Genomic DNA, 27803 nt, shown 5'->3' on the forward strand with positions numbered 1-27803 from the left:
TCCTTTCTAATATTTCTTAAAACACTGTCTCACTTTCCACTGAATTGAAGGAAGAAACACAACTTAATTTTTGGACAAATAGAGCCATGTCTGTCCTCTTCTTGGCATTTGCCCTCTGGCATAACTGTTCCTGAAGCAACTCAGGAGAACCAACTCTGCAGTGACAACTGCTCTTCTCATGCCTGATGTTTAATCTCCATTTCTGTTGCTAACACCAGTATGAGGTGATCTGTCTCTGTCTGTATTCTTAAATCCTTTATGCCTATGCTGATTAATTTCACTAAACCTGACACTCAAAAACAGCAAGAATTTACCATGTAGTAAAATCCTTATCTTTGAACTAAAAGGGCCTTAAAGTTTCCTTTTGTTGACACAGATCTTTACTTTCAAAACTAAAGAGTACCTGGCCTGGAAAAAGAGATGATTCAGAAGTGCATAAATCTATCTTCAAATATATTAATGACTATTTCATAGATTGATTTTGTGTGCTGGCAAAAGGAAGATATAAGGAATAACGGCTGTTTTAAGAAGGCTGATTTCAACTCAGTATGATGAAGAACTTTCTAGGAATTAGTTGTTCGACCATGGAATTGGTCATATTGTGAAATCGTTAATTCAATATCATTAGAATTTTTAATGCACATGTTAAATATGCTCATTCCTTTACTCATGTGTAAATTTGTTGATTTATGAAACAGTTACTAGAACTTACTAAGTTCTGGGAACTGTCAGTTCTTCAGGATTTAAAAGTTACTGAGATGTATGACCAATTCTCAAGGGATTTAAATTCAATGAGGGAGAAAGACACTCACTACAATGATGGAAGTATAATTTCAGGGAAATGTACCAAGGAGAAACATGCAACTCAACTGAGAGAATGAAAACTCTGGAAAAGATTCTTGAATGAGGGAATATCTGAGCTGAATTCTAAACACTGAGCATAAGTTATCCAAGTCAGCTTGTGTTATGGAAGACAAAATATTTCAAAATATAAAAAATGTAACAAACAAAGGTAATTCGATAAGAAGCAGCTTGGCATAGGCAGGAAAATACAAGCAGTTTCTACATGTAATAGGTGAAGGAGGAAGCTTCAGAAAATGACGTTATCAGGTACCAAGTAATAGAAAGACATGCATATGAGCCTGAATTTCCTTCCATGGAAAAATTGAAGTCACAAAAGTATATTAAGCAGAAATGTGATATAGTCAGATTTAAGCTTTTGAAGAAATTGTTCCAGTGGCTGAGTGAAAAAATGGATTTGAATTGAAAAAACTGGAGGCAAGCAGATCAGGAGGCAATTCTGATAAAAGACAAAGAGGGTGGTGATTGTAAGGATTGAGAGGAGAAAAGAGAGTCAAGAAATATTCAGAGGGCAAAATAGGAAGAACTTGAAGATTTATTAGTTGTTGTGAGGAAACAAAAGTCAAGAATGACTCCTAGGTTTCAAGCTTGAGTGGCACAATGAAGTATTACACCAATTTCTGAGGAGTCGGTTTTAAGACAACATTTCACATAGCAGAGAAAGTTGAATTAAATTGTATTTATTATTGTATGGACTTATTTAAATTATAGATATATAAAGCTATATGTGATATTTTAGAAATCTTAGTCACTAGAGGATTAGATATACTTGTTCACTTTCTAAGAATCTAATGACAATCACCCACTGCAGATAATTTTAGGAAGACAATGGGCCTAAGTATTAAACAAATGGCCAGACACACATCATTTAATTACTTGATAGTTTTATAAAACATAGTAATTATGCCATTCTCCATGTATATGGCATCATTTAAGAGAAATTTTCTCTCCTTGCCCGTCTCCTTCAGCCCCAAGTGAAGGAGCAGGCCAAGGCAGCAATGATTGCTACCATATGCCTTTTAGGATCATAGATGATTGAATGAAAGGGGGCAGATGGTGAACGTGAGGCTCACAGTGTCATACAGCTGTCACACGGCAGAACCAAGAGTCAACCCCAGGGCTGTCTAACCCCAAAGCACAAGCTCCTAAGAACCACAACATGCTGTCCCACCCTTTGGAAATATTCAGAGCATTTAATAGCCTAACTGGAATTGTAATCTCCAAGAGCAGAATTCTAAGTAGTGTTTCCCAAAGGTTTTAGACCCAAGGGCTCTTAACCCACCCTACCTCAACAGTACATTAGAAGTCCCACTGTTTTACACAAAGTCCCTTAGAACACAATTTTAACATTTGTAATTTTAAAGTGAATGGCAATCCAGACCAGTAAGCTTGTACACAAGCAAGCACAGGGCTTAATATGCAGCCATTAAATAATATAAATACCCCAAGCAAGTACAAATACACAAATTTTGCTATTATGAAAAAAATAACAACTCCATTTTTTTTCTTCAGGATTTTGCTTTTGCTAACCACTGTGTTCATAAAGGTGTGACTTAAATTATTAAAAATTTCCAAATTAACTAGTCACTGCTTAAAGTATGATTATGCATTCAAATTAAAAAATGAGATAAAATCTACTCCAATATTTGTGGGACACCTCCAGGCCTACAACATATATTTGCTTAGCCTGGATAAAACTTATTAAGGTGGCTCCGCGAATTTCCCAGTGAGGATTCGCTAAACGAAGACTTTACCTGTGACTCATGAAATTCATTAAACTTCAGGGGGTCCCTAAACCCCTTGAACTGGGATGTGAAATTGTGTATGTATATGCAATTTTCTAGGAAGAAAGTCTATAGGATTTATCAGCTGATTTAGTTAGACTACAGTCAGACTATATAAAACGGGCTGTCTAGACTAATGCTCACAACAAGGACTTTGTTTCCCATAGACCTTGGCTCAAGGTCCAGTTCCACCATCTACTAATTCTCTGATCATAGTAAGACATTTAAAATAGCTCCCATTTCCCCTTCTGCAATATGGGAAACTGCATCTATTATGTTTGCTGTGAGATTTAAGAGAATTAATTCAAGATAAAGCATTTAGTACATTGTTTGGCAGTTACTAAGAACTCAATTACAGTTAGCTCTTGTTAAAACATATGATGAAAGAAAATGAGAGAGACTAAGGGCAAAAAGGTGGGATGATAGAACAAAAGAAAGCAGAGAGAGATATCAAGAGTAAAATAAAACATCTGGTGAGAAGTAGAGTGCACACAGGATAGTCACAGCCTCTGCTAAGGGTTTCAAAATTTTTCGAGAAAGAGAAAGAAAAAGTCTGAAAGTGCCCTCTTAATTTATTAAACTGGTGACAAAGCTCCATGAAATGAGATTTTAGGGATATTTTAGAGTTGTGCTATCCAATTAGTGACATGTGACCATTTAAATATAAATTAATTAAAATTAAGCAAACTGCTAAAATTATGTTTTCAGTCTAGTTACATTTCAAGTGCTCCATAGCCACATATGGCTAGTGGCTACTGTATTGGACAGCATAGCTACAGAACATTTCTGTCATCACAGAAAGATTTATTGAAGAGAAAGAAATTGCTGAATCAGGACTTGTTGAGTTGCAAGTGACAGAAATCAAACTCAAAGTATGTTAAAAAAAAGATATTTGGGGAAATACTATGGTAGGTCACAGAATCAGAGGAAAATCTTTAGGAATCAGTATAGCTCTGGGGATTTAATAACCTAAAACACAGGAACTCAGGAGGACTCTTCTCTGCATGTCTCCATCAGGCTTCATTCTCTCCCACTGATAATGGGCTTTCTCCGTGATTTCAGCAGACTTGGCTACAATGGCTTCAAATACATTTCCACTTCTTTAATACGTGATGCTAAAGTCTTCAAGCTCTATTTTTTCTTCCTTTCAATTCCTGAGAGGACTCTGACTGCCCTGGTATAGATTTTCTGTCCACTCTTCATAGCAATCACTCTAGCTAAGGAGGTAAAATACTCTGATCTACGCAACCTGGACTGCTTCCGACTCGTAGCTAGTGTCAGGATCAGAAAAACAGAGGACAGTGATGTGTGGAGTGGAGGAGTGTTCACATCAGCACAGCCACTGGCAGAAGTGTGAGTGGATTGGCTGCCCCAAATGTGTTTTCTTTAAAAATATACCGTCAGAAAAGTCCCCCGATTCACACTCTGGGGCTGCCTTCATGATTTTTTATATTCATTGTGTAATGTCATTATTTTCTCTGTCAGCAACTATATAAACAGTTTTCAACCCATATTAATAAAAAAAGTTGCTCTTTTAGTTTAGGAAATTACAAGTGAAGCATTCATTTCCTTTCTTATGCTGAATGTCTGTAAACTGAAAAAGAATAGTTGAGGAATTCAAACATACTTTTTAAAATAATATCATTGATACAAAATTAATTATGACACCAAAACTCTCATTTATACTGACTTTGTTCTCTATTCTATAGCTCATGTAACCAGGTCTCAGTAAAATTTCCTATTGACATAACTATAACAAGAGATGTATTAACAAAACAAGAGCAAAATTTATATTTAACTTACATCTTCTATATCCTTGTCCAGAGCTACAATTCTTAAAGGGGTGGTCAAATTTAGACTGTCAGAAATGGTTGCTCCCACGGGGGCAGATTCCAGGATATAGCCTTGATAACTGGGCACTGTGAAATATGGACTCTGATTGTTTTCATCTAGTATTTCAATATGTAGACTGGCAAAGGCGGGAAGAGGATGGCCATTGTCTTGTTCAGCCTGGAAAAGAAAAGAAAAAAGCTTTGAAAATTATATGTTATGAGATTCTTTTGGGGTGTCACTTTCCACACCATATATGGAGATTCTCTTTTGAACTGGTCTCATTACAGAAAGAAATGCTTTTTTTTTTTATTGGCACCTGTGCTAACATCTGTTGCCAATGTATTTTTTTTTCTTCTTCTCCCCAAAGCACCCCAGTACATAGTTGTATACTCTAGTTGCAGGTCCTTCTGGTTGTGCTGTGTGGGACACTGTCTCATCATGGTTTGATGAGTGGTGCTAGGTCCACACCCAGGACCGGAACCAATGAAGCCCTGGGTCAGCAAAGAGAAGTGTGCAAATTTAATCACTCAGCCACTGGCCGGCCCTGAAAGAAATGCTTTAAATTTAAAAGGCCCTTAGAAAATATAAAAGAGGAAATGGAAATTCAGAGAGCCTTCATTAATTGCTTGGTCTCGTCCTCAAACTCAGTGTATATTTCAAAGTAATAATAATAATCATCACTGCAATGTATTATTTTATCATTGCATATTGTTAGAGATAACCATGCTTAAAGATAGAAAATTGAGAAGTGAAGACATTTGAGTGAATTGCTGAAAAAATATTTAATTGAAAGAGAAAAAGATTCAACACTCAAAGTATTATACTTATTTGTGTCTCTTCCACATCTTTTCATTCCACACTAATGATTAAATCCCCAAATGAGTCATAATTCTGTATAAAATTAAAGGATAAAGGCTAGACAGATAGATAATTTCAATTAAATAATTTTAGTAGCTGTGGAATTTTAAATATTATTTGACCACAAATATCTTATTCAAAATTAATATGTACGCATTTGGAATATGTTTGTTTTCTTCTTTTTTTCCCTCTTCGGTTTAAAAAAATGATGACAATTTATATTTGTAATACATTTTCTTAGGAAATATCCACATGGGTCATGTTGTAAGTGGAGAAAAACCAACCTGTGACTTTCTGTTTTTTAAAAATGGTGTCTTACAATATAGCAATCCACAAAATTTAATTAAGGGACAATTTTATCACAATGGACATCTAGAAAATCTCCTCCAGACTTTAGGAGAAACCATTGATATAACTCGATAGTATATACATTTATTGAAATAGATTCAAATTCTCTGTCATAAAATTTTATTGATATTTTTCTTCACTGTTGGAATAGTTATATTTTGAAATCCACTCAAAGTAAAAGTTAGATCGTTTATGTCAAACCCCTGATGCTTTCTTGGGTGAAATACAGTGGCATTTTGGCCATGAAGGTTTATAATTAGTTCAGATAGAAATCTCGGATTGTTCAATCTGGAGGCAAGAACTTGGGCCTCTAGAAGATAGTTTTCCACTTTCTGGTAATTGTAATTCAGTGTCTTCTTCAACTGAGACGATAGGTGATAAATCACAGTGATGCTTGGAAGTGCTGGTGACTTTGCAGCAAGAAAAATCATTCATATTTTTATTAATATTGAAGATATTTTGAAATATCATTTATGCCAATTACTAATATTAAACTATAATAATGAACAACCCTGTTGTGAAATAATATTTTATAAAGCATTAATAAAAACTATCTTTGTTTTTAAATATTTTGATAACTCTATTTCAAGATATTAAATTTCCCTTGTAACGGTATGTAGTTTTTCTTATGCATTTGAATTTTCATTTGGGAGCAGATTGCCAAACTGATCCATGGCACAAAATACGTATGAGCCCCTGTTCTGCACTAAGGAGAATAATGTGTGGCTTTTTCTGGGATTATGTGTCTTTCACACATAACCACATGTGCTTCTGACACCATCAGTGTGGATAGACTCTTTGTGCATAATGGGTTGTGATTATTTCTGCTGAGCCATGGATGTTCTTCTAGGAGTTCCTTCTATGACACACAGCAGGATTTCTAGACAGAGCTGACCAGGGTGAGAGGTGCAGTCTGTGACTAGAAAACGTCGCCTACCCACTGGATGAAACTAATTGGTCCATATGGGGTTCCAACCCAATAACTTTGATCTGATTAAAGCAGGAGCAGTTCATACACACAAATCACTCTGAACAGGAAATTTTCTCTCTCCTTTTATTTTGTATCTAATTATTCTAAAATGCCATTATGTCATATCCTGGACATACTAATAATATTATCAAACATCTCAAATTTTATTATTTGTCCCCCTTCCCCAATAAACACACACACAGTTTATGGACAGTGAGGGGAAAACAAGAAGTAAATTGTATAACAATGAAAGAAGCTTATATTTTACATTCAGCTCATATGTTGCTAACTTTTACTGCCAGCTGTGAAGCCAGGAAAACATATATTATTTGCATGATGGAAACAAAGTGATCCAACAAAAAGAGAAAGAAAATTCAAATTAAATCTCTGGAAACAATCTATTTCACTATATCTTTAAAAATAACTTGTAAAGTCTCTGTTATCGCCCTAGCATTAGTTTGTTGCCAATATGACTCATATTTTTGGATTGCTGCCGCATATTTTGTCCTATTTGAGGTGTTCCAGATGTGCTAACCAGGTATCTGTCTCCCAGGTTCACAGTCTATGCTATTTTGCCTCTCTAAATGTGAAAACATACATTTTTATATTGATGGAGAAACAAACAGAATAGTTTGATGTTCAAGGCCACACCACATCTCAGTAACAGACAGATGAGGGCCCAGACTCAGGTTTCCTGATTTATGAGAAGCTACACAGGGAAATTCACCACATGTTTCTCTAATTTAGAGAAGGCAAATGAATATCCAAATGTAAGACCCATGGGAGAAATTAGTGGCAGGAATGAATATTAAAAATATAGATACTCCAGATTGAATCAGAGTTAAAATATGGCACTAAAAACAAATTAATGCAATTATACTTTATTCTCTAACAGGTTCATGCATCAAAGCGTTCATCTAATCCTCTCTTCTTCTACATAACATAGAGAGGAATTCTCAAAAATCTGACCTATTCTGTTCCCCTGTAATCACTAGTGAATGAGGCGAGAAGTATAAAAAGTAGGTCAAGTGAAACAAGACAGTATTTCAAAAAATCATTTAATTCCAAAAGATAACCTTACTTATATCTATAAAATCTGTAGATACATGTTAAACATTAGATTTAAAAGCCAGGTTTTGTTTTGAGAATTTCTGGGCATGAGTCCTATTTTCAGTAATGAGACCAAAGTAAAACTAAAGCCAAAATAGCAGAAGTATCAAAAATACACTATTTAGTTACTTTGGAGGGAAAAATATTGAAAGAGACAAACCACTCCATTTTCAGTATTAAAACAAGCAAATATTGATAATCTCTTAGCTCCTTGCACCAGAGGACTGAGAATACAGAATAACTTTGGTCCAGCTGGCTGGTGGCAAGCAATTTAACAAATTTCCCAATCTCTAATATGAACCCTTCCTTGTGGATATGATAATTTAGGGGGAAAAAAGAAAATGGGGAAAGATCACCAAGACGTTTAAATAAATTCTGGGAAAGAGGAAGGAAATTATTTTTTCCTAGAAAGTCACCAATTATTTATTGTGTCTGTAGTGCCCATTTCTTACATATTATGTATTCACTTTTGTCTATACTTACTCTTCCCAATTTTTCCTAAGCCCACTTCAGCCAGGTTTTTACCCCCACCACTCAAATACAGCCGTTCTCAGCAAAATCACCAGTGACTCCTACATTGCTCAAAGTAATATTTATTCTCGGTCCTCATCTTGCTTGACCTATCATCAGCATTGAAAACATTATTCACTAGGGTTTCAAGACAACACTCTCTTTTTGTTTTCTTCCGATATTACTATCCATTTCTTCTCATTATCATTTGCTGCTTTCTTCTTTTTTCCTCAATTTAAAATGAGAGTACCTCAGGAGTCAGGTCTTAGCCGTATTCTCTTCTTTGTACTCACTTCTTTGCTGATCTTGTCTAATCTCATGGCTTTAAAAATGTCGGTAACGTAATGACTCTCAATTTATATCTCCATCCTGGCCCTCTGAATTCCAGAATCTATATCCACTGTGCACATAACTCTCCTTAATTAATATCTATTGCAATAGTTATTTATTATAGCTATTATTTAACTATAATAGTTATTACTTAATAACTATTAACATGTTTATTAGATACTCAATATCTGGTAAACATTTCAAATGCAACCTCTGCAAAAATGAAATTCTCCTCTCCCCCCTTATAAACCTGCTCCAGAAACAGTCTTTCCCACTTTAACAGCAGCTCTATTCTTCCAGTTGCTCAGGCCAAGAATCTTGGAGTCACCTTTACTCCTGATTCTTTCACACCTCACATCTAATCTCTGAGGAAGCTTTATTGACTAAAACTTCAAAATATACGCAAGATCTAACTACGTCTCACTTCGTCTGCTGTTACCACCCTGATCCAACCTACCATGAGCTGTCACTTAAATTATTTTAACTTCTCTGTCAGCTTCTACCCTTGCCAATAGCCCATCCTCATAATTGCAGCCCAGTGATTTTGTTAAATAATAGCCAGATCATGTCACTTGTCTCATTAAAACCCCTCAATGATTTCCAATTTGTTTCAGGCTCTACAGGATCTGACCTCTTATTACTTTTATCACATTACTCTCCTTCTCACTAAATATGCTGTGGCCATCCTATATGTTGCTCCACTAAAATCAGGCACATTCTTGCCACAGAAGCTTTGCACTGGCTAATCCCTCTACCTCAAATGCTTTTTCCATAGATGTCCACATGGATCAAATGGTTTTCTCCACAAGACCTACATTGCCTACCTCATTTAACTTACATCCGCCATGCTGACATTTCCAATGTACTCTGCTATTTTTATAGCACTTAACATTTAAAATTTATTTATTATATTTGTCATTTATTGTCAGGATGATTCCACCAGAATAGAACTTTCAAGAAATCAAGGCTATGTGACTGTTTTGTTAATATCGATTTCCGGAGCTTATTCTAGTAGCTAACATAGTGTAAGCTGTTAATGAATATTGAACGACCGGATGCCCTTTCGGTAAGGAAGCCACATGTTACTGCAAAGCCAACAATGATATGAGAGGCGGCTTAGAGCAGTGTTTGTCTCCCCGTCTACATCCAACCAACTTCACAACCCTCCACAGGCCCATTACCCTCCCTGAGTCACAGTAAATGGCAATTTGCAAGATGTCTTATTAATCGTTTGACAATTATATGACACGATATATTCAAAATATTTACAAAAATGCCTTGAAAGAAAATGCCTTGCTCAATAACTGTTAGTTGTATAACTGTTATTAAAAATAATTTAGAGAAAATCTCCAGCTTCAAGTGATAGATGGGGAAAAAGTGAAAAACTTTTTTAAAAAATAATAATTTTACTTTCCATCTTCTCATTTCATATATATCAAATATTCCATGTCAGCGAACTTGAGATGAAAAAAAAAAGTCCTATTAACGTTATGAATTTTGGTCTTTTTTTAAAAGTTAAAATTAAATTTTGCAACTAAAATGTTAAGGTAAAGGGGCTGGCCCCGTGGCCGAGTGGTTAAATTCGCGCACTCTGCTGCAGGCAGCCCAGTGTTTCGTTGGTTCAAGTCCTGGGCGCAGACATGGCACTGCTCATCAAACCACGCTGAGGCAGCGTCCCACATGCCACAACTAGAAGGACCCACAACGAAGAATATACAACTATGTACCGGGGGGCTTTGGGGAGAAAAAGGAAAAAAATAAAATCTTTAAAAAAAGAATTTAAGGTAAAATCACTTTTTAATCTTGAGAATTCTGATAATTTTACATTTTGCTATATTTATACATATTTAAAAGTAAAAATGGAATCATATTGCATGCAAAGCAAATTCTCTTGCTCTATGCTATACACCTAAACCTTTACTGTAAACAGTGTCTGGGCATCATTCTCCACTAGACTTAAATTCCATGAGAGTAAACACTGCAAATTCACCTGTTTCATTCATTGCTCAATGTTTAGTCAGTCCCTGGTATATGGGGTGAATTTTGAGTATTTTCAATTTCGATAGGCCATGTGCATCTTTGCTTTACATTAAATATTTTCTACAAATAAAATGAAATATGCCATGATGTTAATCTCCATTTGATAGATATTTATAGAGAGTTTTTGGACATTAAAATGAAATAGAAATGAATTTATGTGCGTATATAACATGAACATCTTAAGTTATAGAATGTCTGTATTTGTGCATTTTAAAGGTTTCTCAGATGTGACCAAGCTTACCTACAGATAATTGGTACTGATGCACATTCCTGCTAGTGATATAAAGCCATATAAAGGGCCTCACCCTATCCTCCTCACTCACCAATTGTGGTTCCCTTTCTATAGGGACAAGTGCTGTGAATAAGTTGATCTATAATCTTCCAGAAGTTTTCTATGCCTATATACAATATTTATGTACATAAGCCAATACCTATTTTTAGATTTGGGGGAGTGTTTTTTAAATGGGCAGTGGCTTAAACAAAGATATGTTTGTTCTGATTTACTTTGTTTTTCACTTAACACATGGTTTAGACACATTTTCTTGTCAGACAGCTAAATTGAGGACTTTAGCAAGGTTCTGACTGAATGCACTTTTATAGTGCATTAACACACTTTATTTGCCAATTTTCTTGTCTATCTCTCTTGCTAAATTGCAGGCTTTAATCTCTAGTTCTTAGGATGTGCTTGACCAATTTTCACAAACATCAGATACTTTAGGAAGAAAGGCAGAGAGAGAGGAAGGGAGGGGAGGAGAGAAGGAAGGAGCAAAGTACAGATGGAAGGAGGAGGAAAGGAAAAGAAATGGCAAAGCCATTTCTCTATACATCAAGTTATTGACAAGTAACTCTCAAAAATCATGGCAGCCACATAGGGCAATGGTTCTCAAACCTTAGTGTGCATAAGAACCAGCTGGAAAGCCTGTTATAATGTAGGTTTCCACATCCTACCTACAAAGATCCTGGTTCATATATTTGTAATACAGACAAGGACTCTCCGTTTTTATCAAACTCTCTCAGGTGGTGATAATGTGAGTACTTTGAGAGATATCCATCTGGGTCTGGCTACTTTCTTTATGCTTGGGCTATGCCCAAACTTGAATTTCTAGGAAATCTTTCTTTTTAGCTCTATTGGTGAGCAAAGACGACCAGCAAGGCTCCAGGATAATATATGTCCAAAAGACACTGCTGTCATGTCAGCGGACTTACATAGATTCTGGTAATTGATGCTACATATAATAATACAATTATCAAATGTGCAAGTTGAGTGCCACTAAAATTGTCATCGGACTGTAGCATAACAAAGGATTGCCTGTATATAAGTATGAATATTCCATAAATAATAAATTCAGTCCCAGTTACTTTTCATATGTCTTGGTCTAATTCTCTTGATAGTCTATTGTCCTTACTTAATTAATAAGAATTTAGTTATGCATTAATCTAATATGTATGTATGTGTGTATATATATGTACATACATATTTTTAAGTTGCTCTCAAATGAAAGAGTCTTCCAAGTTTTCTAGGAAAACCTAAGAAGTGGGAATATTGACAAAACCTTCCATCCAGTCCTCCACCTGGAGACACGGGGAGGGTCTCTGACTAGGTTAGTTGACTTAGTTAGGGTTCTGAGACTTAGGGGTATTCATCTGTCTATATGGGCCTATAAATTTTATCTCACATTTCTTCATACCTCAGTGAAAAAAAGACTAAATGTTTTGGTGTGTAATGGAAAAGTACTACCGGGGAAACCTCTATTTAACCTTTAAGGGAAAACTTCTTCAACTGCAGTCCTTTGAAAACCTTGATTCCAAAAAAAAATTCAAAGGAGGCATAATTCACTGTATCCGAAAGCAGATTGTTTAGTAGCAGCAATATAATCTTGGGTGGAAGCATCTATTTTTTTACTTCACTGTTTTTATTATTGTAAAGTAACGAAAAAGGAACTGTAGATTGAAAATGGGGCAAAGGGGGAGAATTTGATATATACAAGGTTTTTAGTACCTCGTCAGTGCGTAATGCATAAGGAATGTACACTGGAAACAGATCATGAAAAAGTTCTGAGTGGTAGTAGGACATTAGTGTTACCAGGGACCGTAAAGACAGATGTAAGGCTAGTGTGTAATTCAGATTCCTCTTCTTCCTCTGTCCTTTTTTGGACACCACACCCCTTGCTATCCTCCTCTTCAGGAAAGCCTTCAATACACCAGGGAGGAAATGTCTCAAGCTTACCTCTCCTAGCAAAGTACAAGCTGCTTATTTACCTTCATAAGAGTCTGACTCTGAAACATTGGCAGGTCTATGCAGCTATCCAGGATTCACACAGATCCTTTTATCCCTTTATTTCTAATTCTAACTTCATCTCCCAAGTAGACAATGAGGAGTGCTTGTTTTCATGAATTTTGCTGGAGAACTAAATTTATATTTCCATTTCCTCTTTTTGATTAGAAATTACATTCATTTAACATTTTTCCTAATCAATTTAGATTGTTAAAATAGATTGTTAACCTTTCAACCACTTGATTTATTTATTACTTTTATTACTGTTAACAACAATATTATTAGTTTAAAACTTTAAATAGTCAGGCATTTAGACATGTTTGTCTTGGGATGCAAACATGAATTACTTGGACTTTTATTTGAAAGCAAATGTTTATAAAAGTCGAAAAATTTTCTTGTACAAAGACAATACATTGTTATTGCATTCTTTCACAAGTGTCAAGTGTATGGTTGTGGAACAGATGCCTCCTAAGTTAGTCACAGTGTTTTAAAAAGTGCATAAAACTCTTAAGATTTGGATTAAAAATATGAAAATTTAATCCAATTATAAAATTTTTGAAAAAAGACAAAAAGTAAACATACAGTGGTAGTCCTTGGACATGTGTGAGGGGTAGTTACCAGGAGAGGGTGACGGGTCATCTGGGATGTTTGTAGTATCATTTTTTAGATATATCTGGGTGATCCACTTTATAAAAACTCATCAAGGTGTACACTTTTCTGTATGTAAGCAGCATTTCAATAAAAATGTTACTAAAAACAATTTTATGAACTCAGTGGCCCAAAATGTGCACACAGGTGACTCCTCCCTCTCCTACCACTGTAAACTAGTTTTTGGGAACTCCAGTCCAAATGCTACAGTTTAAAAGGCTGATCTAGGAAGTGACTTGAAAACCCAACATTATTAAGATAGTTTTGCATTACAGATGCTTGCCTCTTCAAGTATATATTCACTAAAGCCAGACTCCAAAAGTAGACTCAGTCTTTTTTTGAAGAAGAAGAAGTTTAGCCCTGAGTTCACATCTGCCACAAATCTTCCTCTTTTTGCTGAGGAAGACTGGCCCTCAGCTAACATCGGTGCCCATCTCCCTTTACTTTATATGTGGGACGCCTGCCACAGATGGCTTGACAAACAGTGCAAAGGTCCACACCGGGGATCCGAACTGGTGAACCCTGGGCTGCTGAAGTTGAACTTGTGAACTTAACCGCTACAGCACCAGCCGGGCCCTAGACTCAATCCTTTGTACTTTTTCTACCCGTATTTCTCAAACACTGTTGCTGGGAGCCGTGGCTACATCATTTGATCGGCTGTTTGACAGGGTCCAGCTGATTAACGCTGAGGGGTGCAGGGTCGCCCCTTGGTGAAGAATACCGGCCGGCCCCTCACATAGTTCTGAAACCTGTGCTGCTTCTAATTGCCCTTCATTCCTTTTCCTTTCTTAACCTCCAGTTTTCACTCCTTTGGGTGGCTGCTTGGGAGGCACTACCTCCTGGGAAAATTAGATATCGTAAGAGAATGTGACCACCTGCAGGTAACTTTCAAGATATTTTTCAGTTAATTATTGGAGGAGCACACAGTCCTATTTGAGACAATCAGAAAGGAATCCTGCCCAGATAAGATGTCGAATTAGGTTTATGGCCTTTGTCTGGTTAATGTTTCCTTCTCCCTCCAGTTCTTTGTCTAAATATACATATGCATCGTCCTTCTAAGTTTGCTGGTTAATTGGATGATCAAGAAGTATCTATGTATTATTCTTGACCTTCTGCTTTCTGTTAAAATGTTATAGAGGTTTTCTCCTAAAAGCAATAAATAATAAATAATTGGTGAGTAGAAGGGCCGAGGGGTGCAAGAATGCCCCTCGGTGAAGGATGGCCGGCCGACACCCCTGATATTTTCTGAATTATATGCATGCTTTCTATCAAGGTTATGTGTATACTTATTTCTCTTTTTTATTCTTGAAGATATATAGTTTAGCTTAGCTTTTCAGCCCTTTACTTTACTAACAATATGATACTTTCTCCGGCAGTGTACTTAAGGGACTGTTAGCTCTACAATCTAAAAGACAAAGGAATGCTTCCACCCCCTAAAGGGTGCGAAAATGTAAAGATGTTTAACTGCTCGCTGAGAATGCAGATAGCCCTGGGGATAAGACACCCTGGAGTCGCCTTTTGTTCCCATTAACCATCTACACTAATGGCGTAAATGATTGAGGGAGGCAGGGATGGCTCCACCAGGATGTAACCAGACAGACTGCTGTCCTGTCCGGAGGCCTGGACCTTCTCTCTTTGATTTAACTTTACCATGAATTACAACAGACGCCTAGGTACCTATCTCCTTTAGCTTAGAGACAACAAACACTAGTTAATTGCAGAGAAGACGATCATTAACCTTATGCTCTATAGAATGGAATGCTAATAAATATTCTTGTGCTCGTTTTTTACTTCCTTATCTCTCTGAGAATATTTGTAAAACTATTTCTGTACTAATCCTGAAAAATATATAAACGACACTTGTGCACAGTAAAGTCGGACTTGCTAACACCAACCCAAGTCTCACATCCCCTTTATTTTCCCCCTCCCTCATCGCGCCGACGCCGTCCATCCCTCAGGAACCTGGACTCTGCCAGGGCGGGACCCCGGCACACTGTGATTTCTAAAGCTGTTTCTTGTCTTTTGTCTTAGTAGCACCTGAAGGAATTGTTAGGATAGATTCCTGGAGGCTCACTCAGGATCTCTGATGTGGATTTATTTCTTTATTTGTCTGTTTCCTTAATTGTCATCTTAACTGTACCCTGCCTTTCCAGGTTCTCAAGTGATTTTAATGTATAGTTAGCTCTCAAACTTTAGTGCCCTGAAAATCACACAGGCATCTTGATTCAGTGGGTGGAGCCTTGAAATCTAGCTTTCAAAAACAAGCACATCACAGGATCCCGCTATGTCCAATCCATAGTCCTTTGGGAATTAGTTGGGCCTGGCATTTTGGCTTCTCTCACACAGGCTTGTAGGCAGCTGTTCCACACACAAAAAGCCTAGATTGAGCAGCTTACGCTAACTCTGCTGTAGTCTACTATGCAAGTGATTGTTTCTATTTTTCACCTTTAAGCAAAGTCTCAAATTTCAACTTGGACCTGAGGTTTGGAAATGAAAGTGGAAGAACCTCACTTTTGCGAGAGAGTTCTCGTAGGATCCTGCCTGGCTCACAAAAGCTCTACAAGGGCTTTAGGACTTGGCAAGAGGTTACATTTCCTTGTTTTTTATGTACATACGTTTTTCTTTTGGAATGTCCTAAGGAGAGATGGCTGTGGCGGGCTTGTGTTCCCTGAGTCAAAGATCCTACTAATATTACAAACTAATTAATGATTAAAAATAAGTTTATTCCCTCCTTCTTGACCCTACTTATAAAGTCATATTACCTTAAAACTTATAGGAGCTTCTCTTATTTAAACTTTAATACTCTAAAAATTAAAGAATGCATAGAGTTTGACAGCAACTCTATTTCTGACAGTTACTAAAAATATTTGAGAATTTACAAAACCATGCAAAAATTTATCAGATAAAATACAAAGAATTTTTTTTTTATATTATATAACTGATTTGTTTGTAATGTCATAAATACACCAAAGAGTATAGTCTTGGTTGGAAATAAATACCTTTTCTGTTTGACAAAAAGAAAAGATATCTTCACTAGACAGAATATAGACAACATGTTCCCAAAAAGGGTTTATATTATAATGACAAAATAACATTGACACACTTCCCACCTAGGGAATATTTTTAATAAAATACAGTGTATGTTTTCTTCACTTGAAGTAAGAATATGTCCATTCTGTGTATAATTTATTGTAATGAAAACATGAATTCTCAAAGCTCTTGTATACCTTTCAATAATAAAAATCTTTCTCATTGCTTAGAGTTTGAGATATGAATGGACACTAGAATGACTAAAGCAATTTTGAATGATTTAAGGAAGAAAAATCCAGTAGCTCTGGGGAAGACCACAGATTTAGAAAACTCCTGCTAATCATAGATAGGTCAGACTATTTGGTTGCTGCTTTTAATATGGCAATTATCTTGGCTATCAATAGCAAAGCCAGCCAGAAACAAAATTATAAGAGTGATGAAGTAGTAACTTCTTTCTGGAATGCTTCTAACTTATGATTTATTCCCCTATTTTGCCCTGCTTGTCATCTCCCCAACCAGCAAAGCTGTCTTGGCCTATGTTGGGTTCTGATCTCGTTCTCACAGAGTTTTCTCTCAACCAGGAGAAAACTCCATGAGAGTGCCTTATGTGAATTGGTTGACTGGAATAGTCCATCCTGGAATATTTGAATTTCAGAAAATCATCAATACGCCCAAAAAATCAATCTTCAGAATCTAGAAGGTGGTGAGAGTGAGAGTTTAAGTTTTCTCCTGTGTACCAAGCTCTTCTTGGGAAAAAAAAAAAAAAAAAACCAACAGTGAGTAGACCTCTCTAGCTTAAAAGTTTTAGATACATCCTTTTAGTTTTAGTTTGTCATGCTACAATCAAGAAGCTTATGAAGGAAGATAACTTGGGAACAATGATGCAGGAGGGCTAAGGCAGTTGATGTGTGAAGGGTGTGTAGTAGGAAGACGCAGCCAGGACTGCTCAGAAAGTGGCTCTCATTTGAACATTTTACAACATTTGGACTTTCTGTGCACTCTCACAACGACCTTTGCAGACAAGAGGGCCTTGCCAAAATCAAGGTACTGTGACAAGAATGGATAAATTGCTTTTCGTCTCCGAAGCAGTTGCAGGTCACCTTGTGAAGAAGGAAAGAGGCCAAGTAAAATATCACCTCTGTGTGTCTTTTGTCGCCTCCCTCATTTGGATAGCCACTATGTCAACTGCTAATTTCTATTTCTGTTCTGACTAACCCATCTGGGTGAACACAACATGAAATAAGAGGACACCATACATTCTTTCTTGTTTTAATTTCTGTAATCAGCATACTACTCAATTAATCCAGCTTAGTACTTAGAACTTTTAGAAATGTGGACTACCAGGAGGAAATAAAAGGATATCGTGTTCTTTTTGAGGAAAAAGAATAATGTCTTATGTGGCAACCTACCAAATTTTTTAAAAAATGGAATACAAAATTAAAAATAAAAGATGAACATTGGGCAAATGTGTCAAACATGTCAACGGATTTCTGAAAGTGTATTATTTTTAAGAAATCCATGGAGGGATTGCTATTTCATTACTAATAGGAACTAATGCCTGAAGTTTCTGTAGGATAATTCTCTTTAAAATGTATAAACGACTTTCACTCTTAATGGGCTCAAACTTCCTCACCTTAGACATCTTGCTATTGCGCCAGGGGAAACAAGCTTATTCTTTACTGATCTGCTGAACTAAGATGTAGGGTATGAGTGTGTTTCATTCTTTCAACAAGAATCCAGAAGAATAGGGAGAGGAGCACATGGCTAGAATATTTCCAGAATTATGAAAGTATGTCATCCATAGCATTTGTCTTGTTTCCTGTGGCAGGACAACATCAGCTCTGATTTTTTGTTTTTTTTTTCTTCTCCTAACCCTGGCTCACTGAAGACTTCTGTTCAATCTTTCCCGAAAAGAATCTCCATGCCTTTATTCTTTCCTCTTTGTTTCTCTTTTTTGATAAACTGATGATACACTACAGCAGAAAGAATAGTAACTTATTCTTCACAATCTGCTTAACAGATTTAATGAATTTTGATAGTTCTTTCATTTTCATGGGAGATGCCATTCTTTTTATTTTGAGAAGTGATGACTGATCGTCTGTGACTTGCTACCCAATCTGTCTGCTCCTGACACCCGTGGTTTTTAAAATTGACAAAGTTCTCTGTTGGAAATTCATGTAGGGGGCAAATTGTCAAGTGGCTTGGAGGCAATACAGAGCAGCGTGATCTACTTTTTTTGTTTTAGCAATACTCTGTTAGCAATTGGGGAGATGGGCAGGATGTAAGGAGAAGGGGTTAAGCTTTGAGAGATCATGGTGTGAGATGGCGGGTCATGAGGATGAGAACTAGAGAATTGCAGTGGGCATGGAGAGTTGGGGAGATATTCAAGAGAAATTCCAGAGGTATCTGGATAGGACTTGAAAAGTGACTGAATGGGGACCTATGGGACCAGGCACATAAGAGGAACTGGAAGTTCCCAGCTTGGGTGACAGGCTGATTGTAATATTACTAATCAAAAAAAGAAGTCTTGGCATTTTAAAAGGATGTATATAGTTTACTACAATCTTAATTTGGCACAATTGCATAATACTGGGAGTAGTTATCCAGACAGTAATTGGAAATACAGATGTAGAAATCAGAAGGAAAAGAAGTCCAAAAGCATGGTTTCGATATTTGTGATGTTCTCGAGACAGAGACTTCATACATTTCTGTCTCCTTAACACCAAGCAGTATGTCAGGCACTTAATAAGAAGTGAGAAAGGATTTGGCAAAGTGAAAACTAGCCAATGCCATATGCCTTAAAAACAGTGAATGTGAGTTTTCTATTGAATCTCCATGATGTAAAGGATAATTGATACCATTATTCAAATAGAGGCAAAACATTTTCTAGGGTTGAGGTATTAGAAATTCACGTGTATGGTCAAAGGTTACAGTGGCTGTTCTCCTAGGCTTCAGACATTCTCGGATGCTGTGGTCCTCTGGCTCTCAATCACTAAAGCAAAGTAACTTGCCAGGAGAACTGGCACACCAGCACTAATACTTAAGCTCACCAGTCCCAATTCTGTGGCTCATTTTCTGTGTTAAAAATATATCTTTTCTTTAGAAGGTTTTTTTTAATACAGTCATAAATAGTTTTAAACTATGCCTTAACGTGGGTCTGGACTTTCTTCCAGGGGTTGAATTTATTTGAGAAGCTCATTGCATCATAATTCTGGATAGAGACACAAGATAAAATTATATCAAATACATACACCTTTATAGGTATGTATTTAAATATGGTGAATATGTAGGTACCAAAATCCAGCAGCCTTAAAAGATTTATTGTACCCAGGAGAAAACCATTACAACAAATATTTATTGAACATCTTCTGTGCACTGTTTATGGACAGGGAAAAGACCTTGGGCCACAATATAAAGAAATATGTTACAATCTGCCCATCTGTAAAGGTCAGGAGAAAATAAACAGGGTAATTCAATATAGGGTAATCAGAGCCACTACAGAGACAAGCAGGATGCAAGGAGGGGCTTCCAACCAGTGGCCATGCCTTTCCAGAGGAGTTTCTTCTTAGCACATGAGGCATCAAGGTGAATTACTGAAGCATCAATTGAATTAGACTGTTCATAAGAAAAGGGAGTGGTTCAGGAAAAAGGACAGCATGGGCAAATGCCCGGAGGCTAGAAAGAACATGGTGAGTTTAGGGCACTGCAAGTGGTTCAGTATGGCAGGCTGCAAGACAGTAAAGGTAGGTCAATGAGTAACAACAGGAAAATCAGAGAGATCATGATTCAACGATGTCTGTGACGTCATTGTGACCCTTGCTACTAGTTGTTAATCAAGGGGATTTAGAAGAAAAACACAATTACGTTTAGCAACTGAGAGACAGTGAATTATTAATAATTTATCCATTTAAACTTTGTATAGATGCTCAGAGTGTAAATATGCCAACTAACAATCTTTTTAAAAATACTGCATTTATAATAATGAAGGTGAATTTTCTGGGTTTTGTTATAGACACTCCATGCATGAACTAATTCATTATTATCTAGAATCTAAAATGTGCTTTCTTCTTTCTAGCTCATAGTTATTTTTTGCTTTATAACTGTGGTGATCACATAACTTTACATCCAAACTAGGATATTTTTGAGAGTGGAAGAGGTATTGTGAATAATTATACAAGGACAACAGGCATACAAATGAACTGCCCTGGACAAATAAAATGAATGAGTCTTATTCAAAATGTATATTTCATTCTAAAGTATGCTTAAATGATTGCAATTATTTAAAATTTGGAATAGTGTTTTGAAGTGGAACATCCTTTTCTCTTTTAATTGAAAGTGTTTTAATCCTTTAATATTCTAAAGTTAGTGAACTACTCCATTTTGTCTTCCTAGTTCCACCTTTACATTTTTATTTGTCAGTGTATTGAATAAATCGCTGGCAGAAAGAAATGACATGAAGATGAGAAGTCTCTAACTTGTGGCACTCACCAGTTGGTCAATGTGCATCTAGCTTTTTGAAGCAGGTCTTCTTCAAAGTCTAGGAGAAGATACTTCATTTTATGTTATTTTTCCTTAGCTTCCATAACAGAAATTGGGATCAAGTCTAATAAAAACTTTCATGGTCATTGAAAAATGAAACATTATTAAAATCAGAAAAAGAGAAGAAGTTGAAAGACTTAGTACAGAGGAGAACCGTGAGATTGTAGCATTTCACTGGATCCCTACACAAAGCCACGATACTCAGCTTTCTTCAAGCAGGTGGCACATTATTATTCTTACAGATTGATGCCGTTGCTTATTATCCCCTTGACTGAACACCAAACACAGTAATTTGAATCTAATAATGTCTGTAAAAACTTCCATTAATAATATAAAATGGTATTAAAACACAAAAAAATGATCTGTGTCTTGTGTTTTGTTTCTATAATTGATGGACTAAGTTTCACTGTAACCAGGTACACCAGGACAACTGACTTTGATAATAAAGAAAAATAATTGATTTCAGGTTTCATATGAGGCAGTTTGGAAACAGCGCTTTGTTGAGTTTCTTAACTCCTGCAGAGAGCAGCACCATGGGGCTCCAGGTAGATCGACAGCAGACAATGGATAAACATTTTTGAGTTTTATATAGTCTCCTGATAATTAAAATGAAATAGTCAATGCAAGAAGATGAATCTTGTGCCTGACCATTTTACACAACTGGTGAAGGAGTCTTTCTTTGTCGAATGACTCCCAAACCCCTAATGAATGAAATCCAAGGAAATTTCGATGTCACAAAAGGCTCTCTCCATGGTCTGGCTCTATGCCTCATTTCCCCGTTAACTACTGGTAGCCTGCTCCCTCATGCCTCCAAGATTTTACCTCTGCTCTTCCTCTCGTTCAAATATATTCCCCACTTTTATTCATTGTCCAAACCCTTCCAATATGGCAACATTTAGTTTGGAGTAGTCTCCAGAAAATCTTTCCTGAGTCCCCAGATTAATTTAAACGACCCTATTCTATGCTTCCTTAGCACTTTTCACGTTTCTTCCTGTTAGCAGTTGATGTGTTATATTTGATTTATCAACTTATATGACTTCTAGACTACAAGTTCTCCAAGAACAAAAGACCACTAAATAAACACTGAATCCAGAATGTATAATATAATTGGTGCTAACAAAATATGTCCTAATTTGAGCTAAAATTAAATGCATCTACATATTATTTTCTGAAGTTGCGCCGGCAGATAGTTAAACCAGACAACCATTTCTAAGCAACTGAATCTTGATGAAGTGAAAAGAATATGCCTTTAGCTTAGGTAAACCTAAATTTGAGTCTCAATTCTGCTGCTTATTAGTGATGTAATTGTGAGCCAATCACATATTCTATTTGAGTGTTAGTTTCAACATTTTCACCAATGAGCATACCACTAAGGTTGTGGCTATAATTCAATGAAAAGTGTATATAAAACACCTTGCACAATGTACATCTCAGTGAGCTTCTTTATTTTATTTCCTTTTCCTTTAGCACTCTGATATTTTAAAAGAATGCCATAGGCCTGCTTTTTTATAGCTATTTCTTTTGTTTGTGAAGATATGAAAAAGTCATACAATACACACAGCATTTACTTTGTGTCCTTGCTTTTTTATGTCAATTCTTTTACTTACTCACATCTCTATGTGATAAATTCCTACACTTCCTTCACTGCCTAGTTCAAATCTTACTTTCTCAATAAAGTCTGTTAGAATGAAGTGACAGATCATCTGAGTTTCCAAAGTACCTTTTAAATGATTTCATTTTAATATATTAGATATTATTAAACCAACATTGTAATGACCAATGGATTCTCCGAGCTTTGAAAATTTTTCCAGTCTAGGATCATCTTTCAAAATAAAGAAAATAATGAGACATACGTTAAAAAGTTTCTAGACAAGTGATATCATTTCTTTTTATGTTAGAGCAACAGCATTTAAAAAATAATACATTATTAAAATAAAAAAGTATAAATCCATGCACATTTTAAATATATTCACTGGTTAAGCTTTTGTGGTCAAAAATTAATTCCTTTTATTAAAAAAATTAATGTTAGAATATGTAAAAAAAGCATAGTATATAGAATTACATAATTTGACCATGGCATCTGTTACATATAAGACTATACTGTTTTTAAATTGCATCATAATATAAAAAGTTACTTTGAAGAAAAGTGACACAATGTATTAAAACCGATGCACTTCACTTTTTTTAATGAAAAATTGACGAATTGCCATCCAAATTAATTTTAATTTTTATAAGATAAAAGTGCCTACAGTAGCCTCTAAAGATTTGTTTGATTAGTAGATTATAAACACAAGGAAACAAGAAATTAGTTTAATTTACCTTAATAACCAAATCAAATTTCTGGTGAAAGTCTCTGTTTACGGGCTCCAGGAGACTGAGTTCTGCAGTCCTGGGATGCATGTGGAAAAATCGTGGGTAATCTTCAGGAGTCCCTGAAAGACATTAAGATTTCAGCACATAATTGAGAACAATAAGTAATATGTGTATCTGTTCTATCTATTTCCCTTCATTAACTGAGGAACAAAATCACAATTTCATTAGTAAATTAAGTTTCAAAATTATGCAGTCTAGGGAAAGCAGAGGCAAATGTGGTATATAATTAATTTGCTTATGGGTAAGAGGATGGAAAATATTTCTTGTTTGGTTGATTTTCCAAATATCATTTATTAAGAGAGCTCTTTAATTAATTTGAAACTTCATCACATGAAAAGAGACATTAAGGGTAAAGAGAGCAAATTTTGAATTATAAAATTATATTTTAATCATGAATAAATCTTAATTATAGCTTGCATGGTTTTTCAACATATTTTGTAATAAACTTCGACCAGTAATTTGTACAAAATATCAAGATGCTTGGAAATTAAAATGAGCATACTCTGTTCCAGCTTGGCAAATATTTTTCTTATGATAAATTTCCAGCTAATTACATTAATCATATTAAATAAAAATATTTTGATGATACTCTTAATGTCCGGGGAGGATAGTCCCTAAATACAGGCATTTTAGTGGGTTGAAATATATTTCTTCTTGCAAAAATTTCCTCCAATTGTATCATCTTCCTTTGTTTATTGCAACATTCTTTTTCCCAAAGTGAAGAAACAGTAGAAGTCAAATCATATAACTGTAGAGTATATGCATTCGGCAAACAATAACCATAAGAATAAAATAATATGGCTTCCAATTATGGAAGCCAACTGTGGGCTAAATGCTTTATATAAGTAATCATCAATCATCAATAACTACCATTCCCATTTTACAGAGGAAGTATTGGGAGTTTTGAGAGATTAAATGATTTGTCCAAGGTCAAAAAGACAATGTAAGACAGAGCTCACATTCAAATCCTAGTTGTCAGAAGTCAAACACATCCAAAAATGGGTTAATTGCTACTACTTTTTTGCTTCAACTCTGAGACTAGAAGGGAAATTCTCCTGGGCATTACATGAGACCAAAAAAAAAAAAAAAAACCCCAAAATTGTGCACCAGTAAAATAGACTTGAAAATCCAGAAATAGTCAAAATTGCACATAAAATTTGGCATATGACAAAGGAGTTATCTCAAAACAGTAGGAGAAAATGGGATTTTTGAATAGGAGCTTTTACTAAATAGGAGAGTCATACAGAAAATAATAAAATTGTATCCATTCTTTATACAGTACATTAGAGTAAATGCCAAATGGAGAAGATATTCATGAATAATAAACAGTAAAACAATGCAGGGGCTAGTAATAGATGAAAATGTGAATGAATTATACTCTAATGTGTAAGCGAGCATATTTTTCCTAATTATGGCTCAAAATCAAGAAGCAATAAGGAAAAAGAGAGATAAATTTGATGACGTTACAAAATTGCATGGCAAGACACAATAAACAAAGTAAAACCATAAAGAACAAACTAGGGAAAATATTTGCAATTTATATCAGAGATAAAGGTTCCTATTCCTAACATACGGGGATTTACAAATTAGAAAAGAAAAAATTCAGCAGTACATTAAAAAATGTTCAGGTTGGGCCAGCCCCGTGGCCAAGTGTTTAAGTTTGTATTCTCTGCTTTCGCAGCCCAGGATTTCACTGGTTCGGATCCTGGGTGCGGACATGGCACCACTCATCAGGCCATGTGGAGTTAGTGTCCCACATAGTACAACCAGAGGAACTCACAACTGGAATATACAACTATGTACTGGGGGCTTTGGAGAGAAGAAAAAAAAAGGTTCAGGCTAAAGAATGAATAGATAGTTCACAGAAAGAGAAAGGTGAATGACTCTTGACCATATACAAAGACAGCCTTTATATGTAAGAAGAAAAATTCAAATTAAAACCACACTGTGATTCAATTTCTCTCCTTTTAGATTAGCACTGGTCCAAGGTGGACACCATACTCTATTGGTGAGCCTGTTAGAGAACATGTACTTCCAGACATTGCTGGCATTATTAAAGGAGTGTTATAAATCCCATTATGGGGAGTTAGGCATAAGATATCAAAATCATATGAGTATTGGGGGATTCTGGTGAGGTGGCAGAGTAGGAAGCACCAGGAATCTGTTTTTACCTAGACAACAATTATATTGGCAAAATCTGTTTGCTGTAACTATTTTGGAACTCTGGAGTCTACCAAAGTCTTGCAACTTCAGAGGAAGTGTTGGACAATAAACTGTGATTAATTTCAGTCAATTATAGCTCTTAGCACGGTAGCAACTACTCATACTCCACCCCTCAGCCCTTTGGCAGGTAGCTGTGCACATGTTCCTAGAGCAGTTTGCACACTATTTGCGTGAGCCTGGGTGGGTCAAAAGGACTCTGCCCTCCAAATATCAGATATCTGTGCTCTGATGGGTGATTGCTGCTTTTGATTACAGAGGTACAGGCAGCCATTGTTGTTGTGCCTCCCCTATTGTTGCAAGCCCCTTCCCCTAGGCTGAAGTAACTGCCAAGGAATTGAAAGGACCAGCACCCTTTCCCCACTTTCATTTTTCTCCTTTTTTTCTTTTTGGAAGCCAGACATTAAAGACTAGGACATTCAAAAGCAACTATGTATATATATATATTTGCAATCTACATCAAAGATGTAAACTGTATCTAAATTATATTTATATATAAATATACATATATATAGTTACAAATATATATACATGGCGGAAATTAGAAAGCATGCCTAGGGAAAGGTATAGACTCAGAAAACACTTGAGAAGACCTTAAGTTTAGACTTCAGACTAATCCTCAGCACAGGGATAGACTACAACAGTAAGCAAAAATAAAAATAAACATAAAAAAAAAAACCCCAGGAAAACCTGAGAAAGTGGGGGAATCTGATTTCCAGAGTTCCCTCATTATTAGATTCAGATGTCCAATTTTCAGTTAAAAAACACACAAGCTGCAAAAAGAAAGAGGAAAGTATGGCATTCCATGGGGGAAAAAAAAATCAACAGAAACTGACCCTGAAAAACACCTGATGGATGACCTACTAGACAAAGACTTTAAAACAACTGTCTTAAAGATGCTTAAAGAACTAAAGGAAGATGTAGAGAAAACTAAGAAAATGATGTATGAACAAAATGAAAATATCAATAAAGAGATACGAAATCTAAAAAGAAACCATAAAGAAATTCTGGAGCTGAAAAGTAGAATAACTGAAATGAAAAATTCACTACAGAGGTTCAAAGGCAGATTTGAGCATGCAGAAGAAAGACTCAACGAACATGAAGAGAAGGCAATAAAATTATTGAGTCTGAGGAACAGAAAAGGGATTGAAAAAAGTGAATAGCCCCTAATGTATCTGTGGAACACTATCAAGCTGACCAACATACACATTGTGAGAGTCCCAGATGGAGAAGAGATAGAGAAAGGGGAAGAGAGAATACTTGAATAAATAATGGCTGAAAACTTCCCAAGTCTGAGGAAAGGCATAAATATATACATCCAAGAAGCTCAATGAAATCCAGGTAAGATGCATTCAGAGATTCACATAAATACCCATAATAATCAGACTCAAAAGACAAACACAAAGAGAGAATCTTGAAAGCAGCCAGAGTAACTTGACCCATAACATACAAGGAATCCTCAATAATATTAATAGCATATTTCTTATCAGAAACTTTGGAGGTCAGAAGGCAATGAGCCAATATATTCAATGCACTGAAAGAAAATATCTGTCAAAAAAGAATCTTATATCTGGCAAAACTGTCCTTCAAAAGTGGTAGAGAAATTAAGACATTCCAGGATAAACAAAAGCTAAGAGAATTTGTTATCACTAGACCTGTCCTGCAAGAAATGCTTAAGGGAGCCCTGCAGATTGAAATGAAAGGATACTAGACAGCAATTCAAAGCAGGAGGAAGAAATAATGATCTCAGTAAAGGTAAATACAATGGCAATTATAAAGGGTAGTGTTATAGTAACAGCAATTTGTACTCCACTTTGTGTTTTTCTACATAATTTAAGAGACTAATGCATTTAAAAGAATTATTAGTTTATATTTTCAGGCATGCAATGTATAAACATATAGTTTTGTGACATCAGCAACTGAAAAGGGTGGGACTTGAGTTGTAAAGGAGTAGAGTTTTTTTTTTAAGCTGATGTAAATTAAATATTTCGCTACAAAAGAGCAAACACAAAAGAAGATAGTAATACAGGAAATGAGGAATAAAAAGCTATAAGACATATGGAAAACAAATAGC

At 35.8% G+C, this 27803-nt stretch overlaps 1 protein-coding gene across 3 annotated transcripts in view; it reads right to left on the reverse strand.

Moving 5' to 3' along the window:
- Positions 1–27803, reverse strand: part of PCDH15 (protocadherin related 15) — a 952630-nt gene that overhangs the window by 293688 nt on the left and 631139 nt on the right. For all 3 annotated transcript variants that reach the window (XM_070262649.1, XM_070262641.1, XM_070262642.1), the window contains 2 exons: positions 23456–23568; positions 4449–4655 (listed from right to left, as the gene is read on the reverse strand). In XM_070262649.1, the coding sequence (XP_070118750.1) occupies positions 4449–4655; positions 23456–23568 (320 nt within the window). The remainder of the gene's footprint in view (positions 1–4448; positions 4656–23455; positions 23569–27803) is intronic.

This window comes from Equus caballus, chromosome 1 (genome assembly GCF_041296265.1).
Source record: "Equus caballus isolate H_3958 breed thoroughbred chromosome 1, TB-T2T, whole genome shotgun sequence".
Lineage (NCBI taxonomy): Eukaryota > Metazoa > Chordata > Mammalia > Perissodactyla > Equidae > Equus > Equus caballus.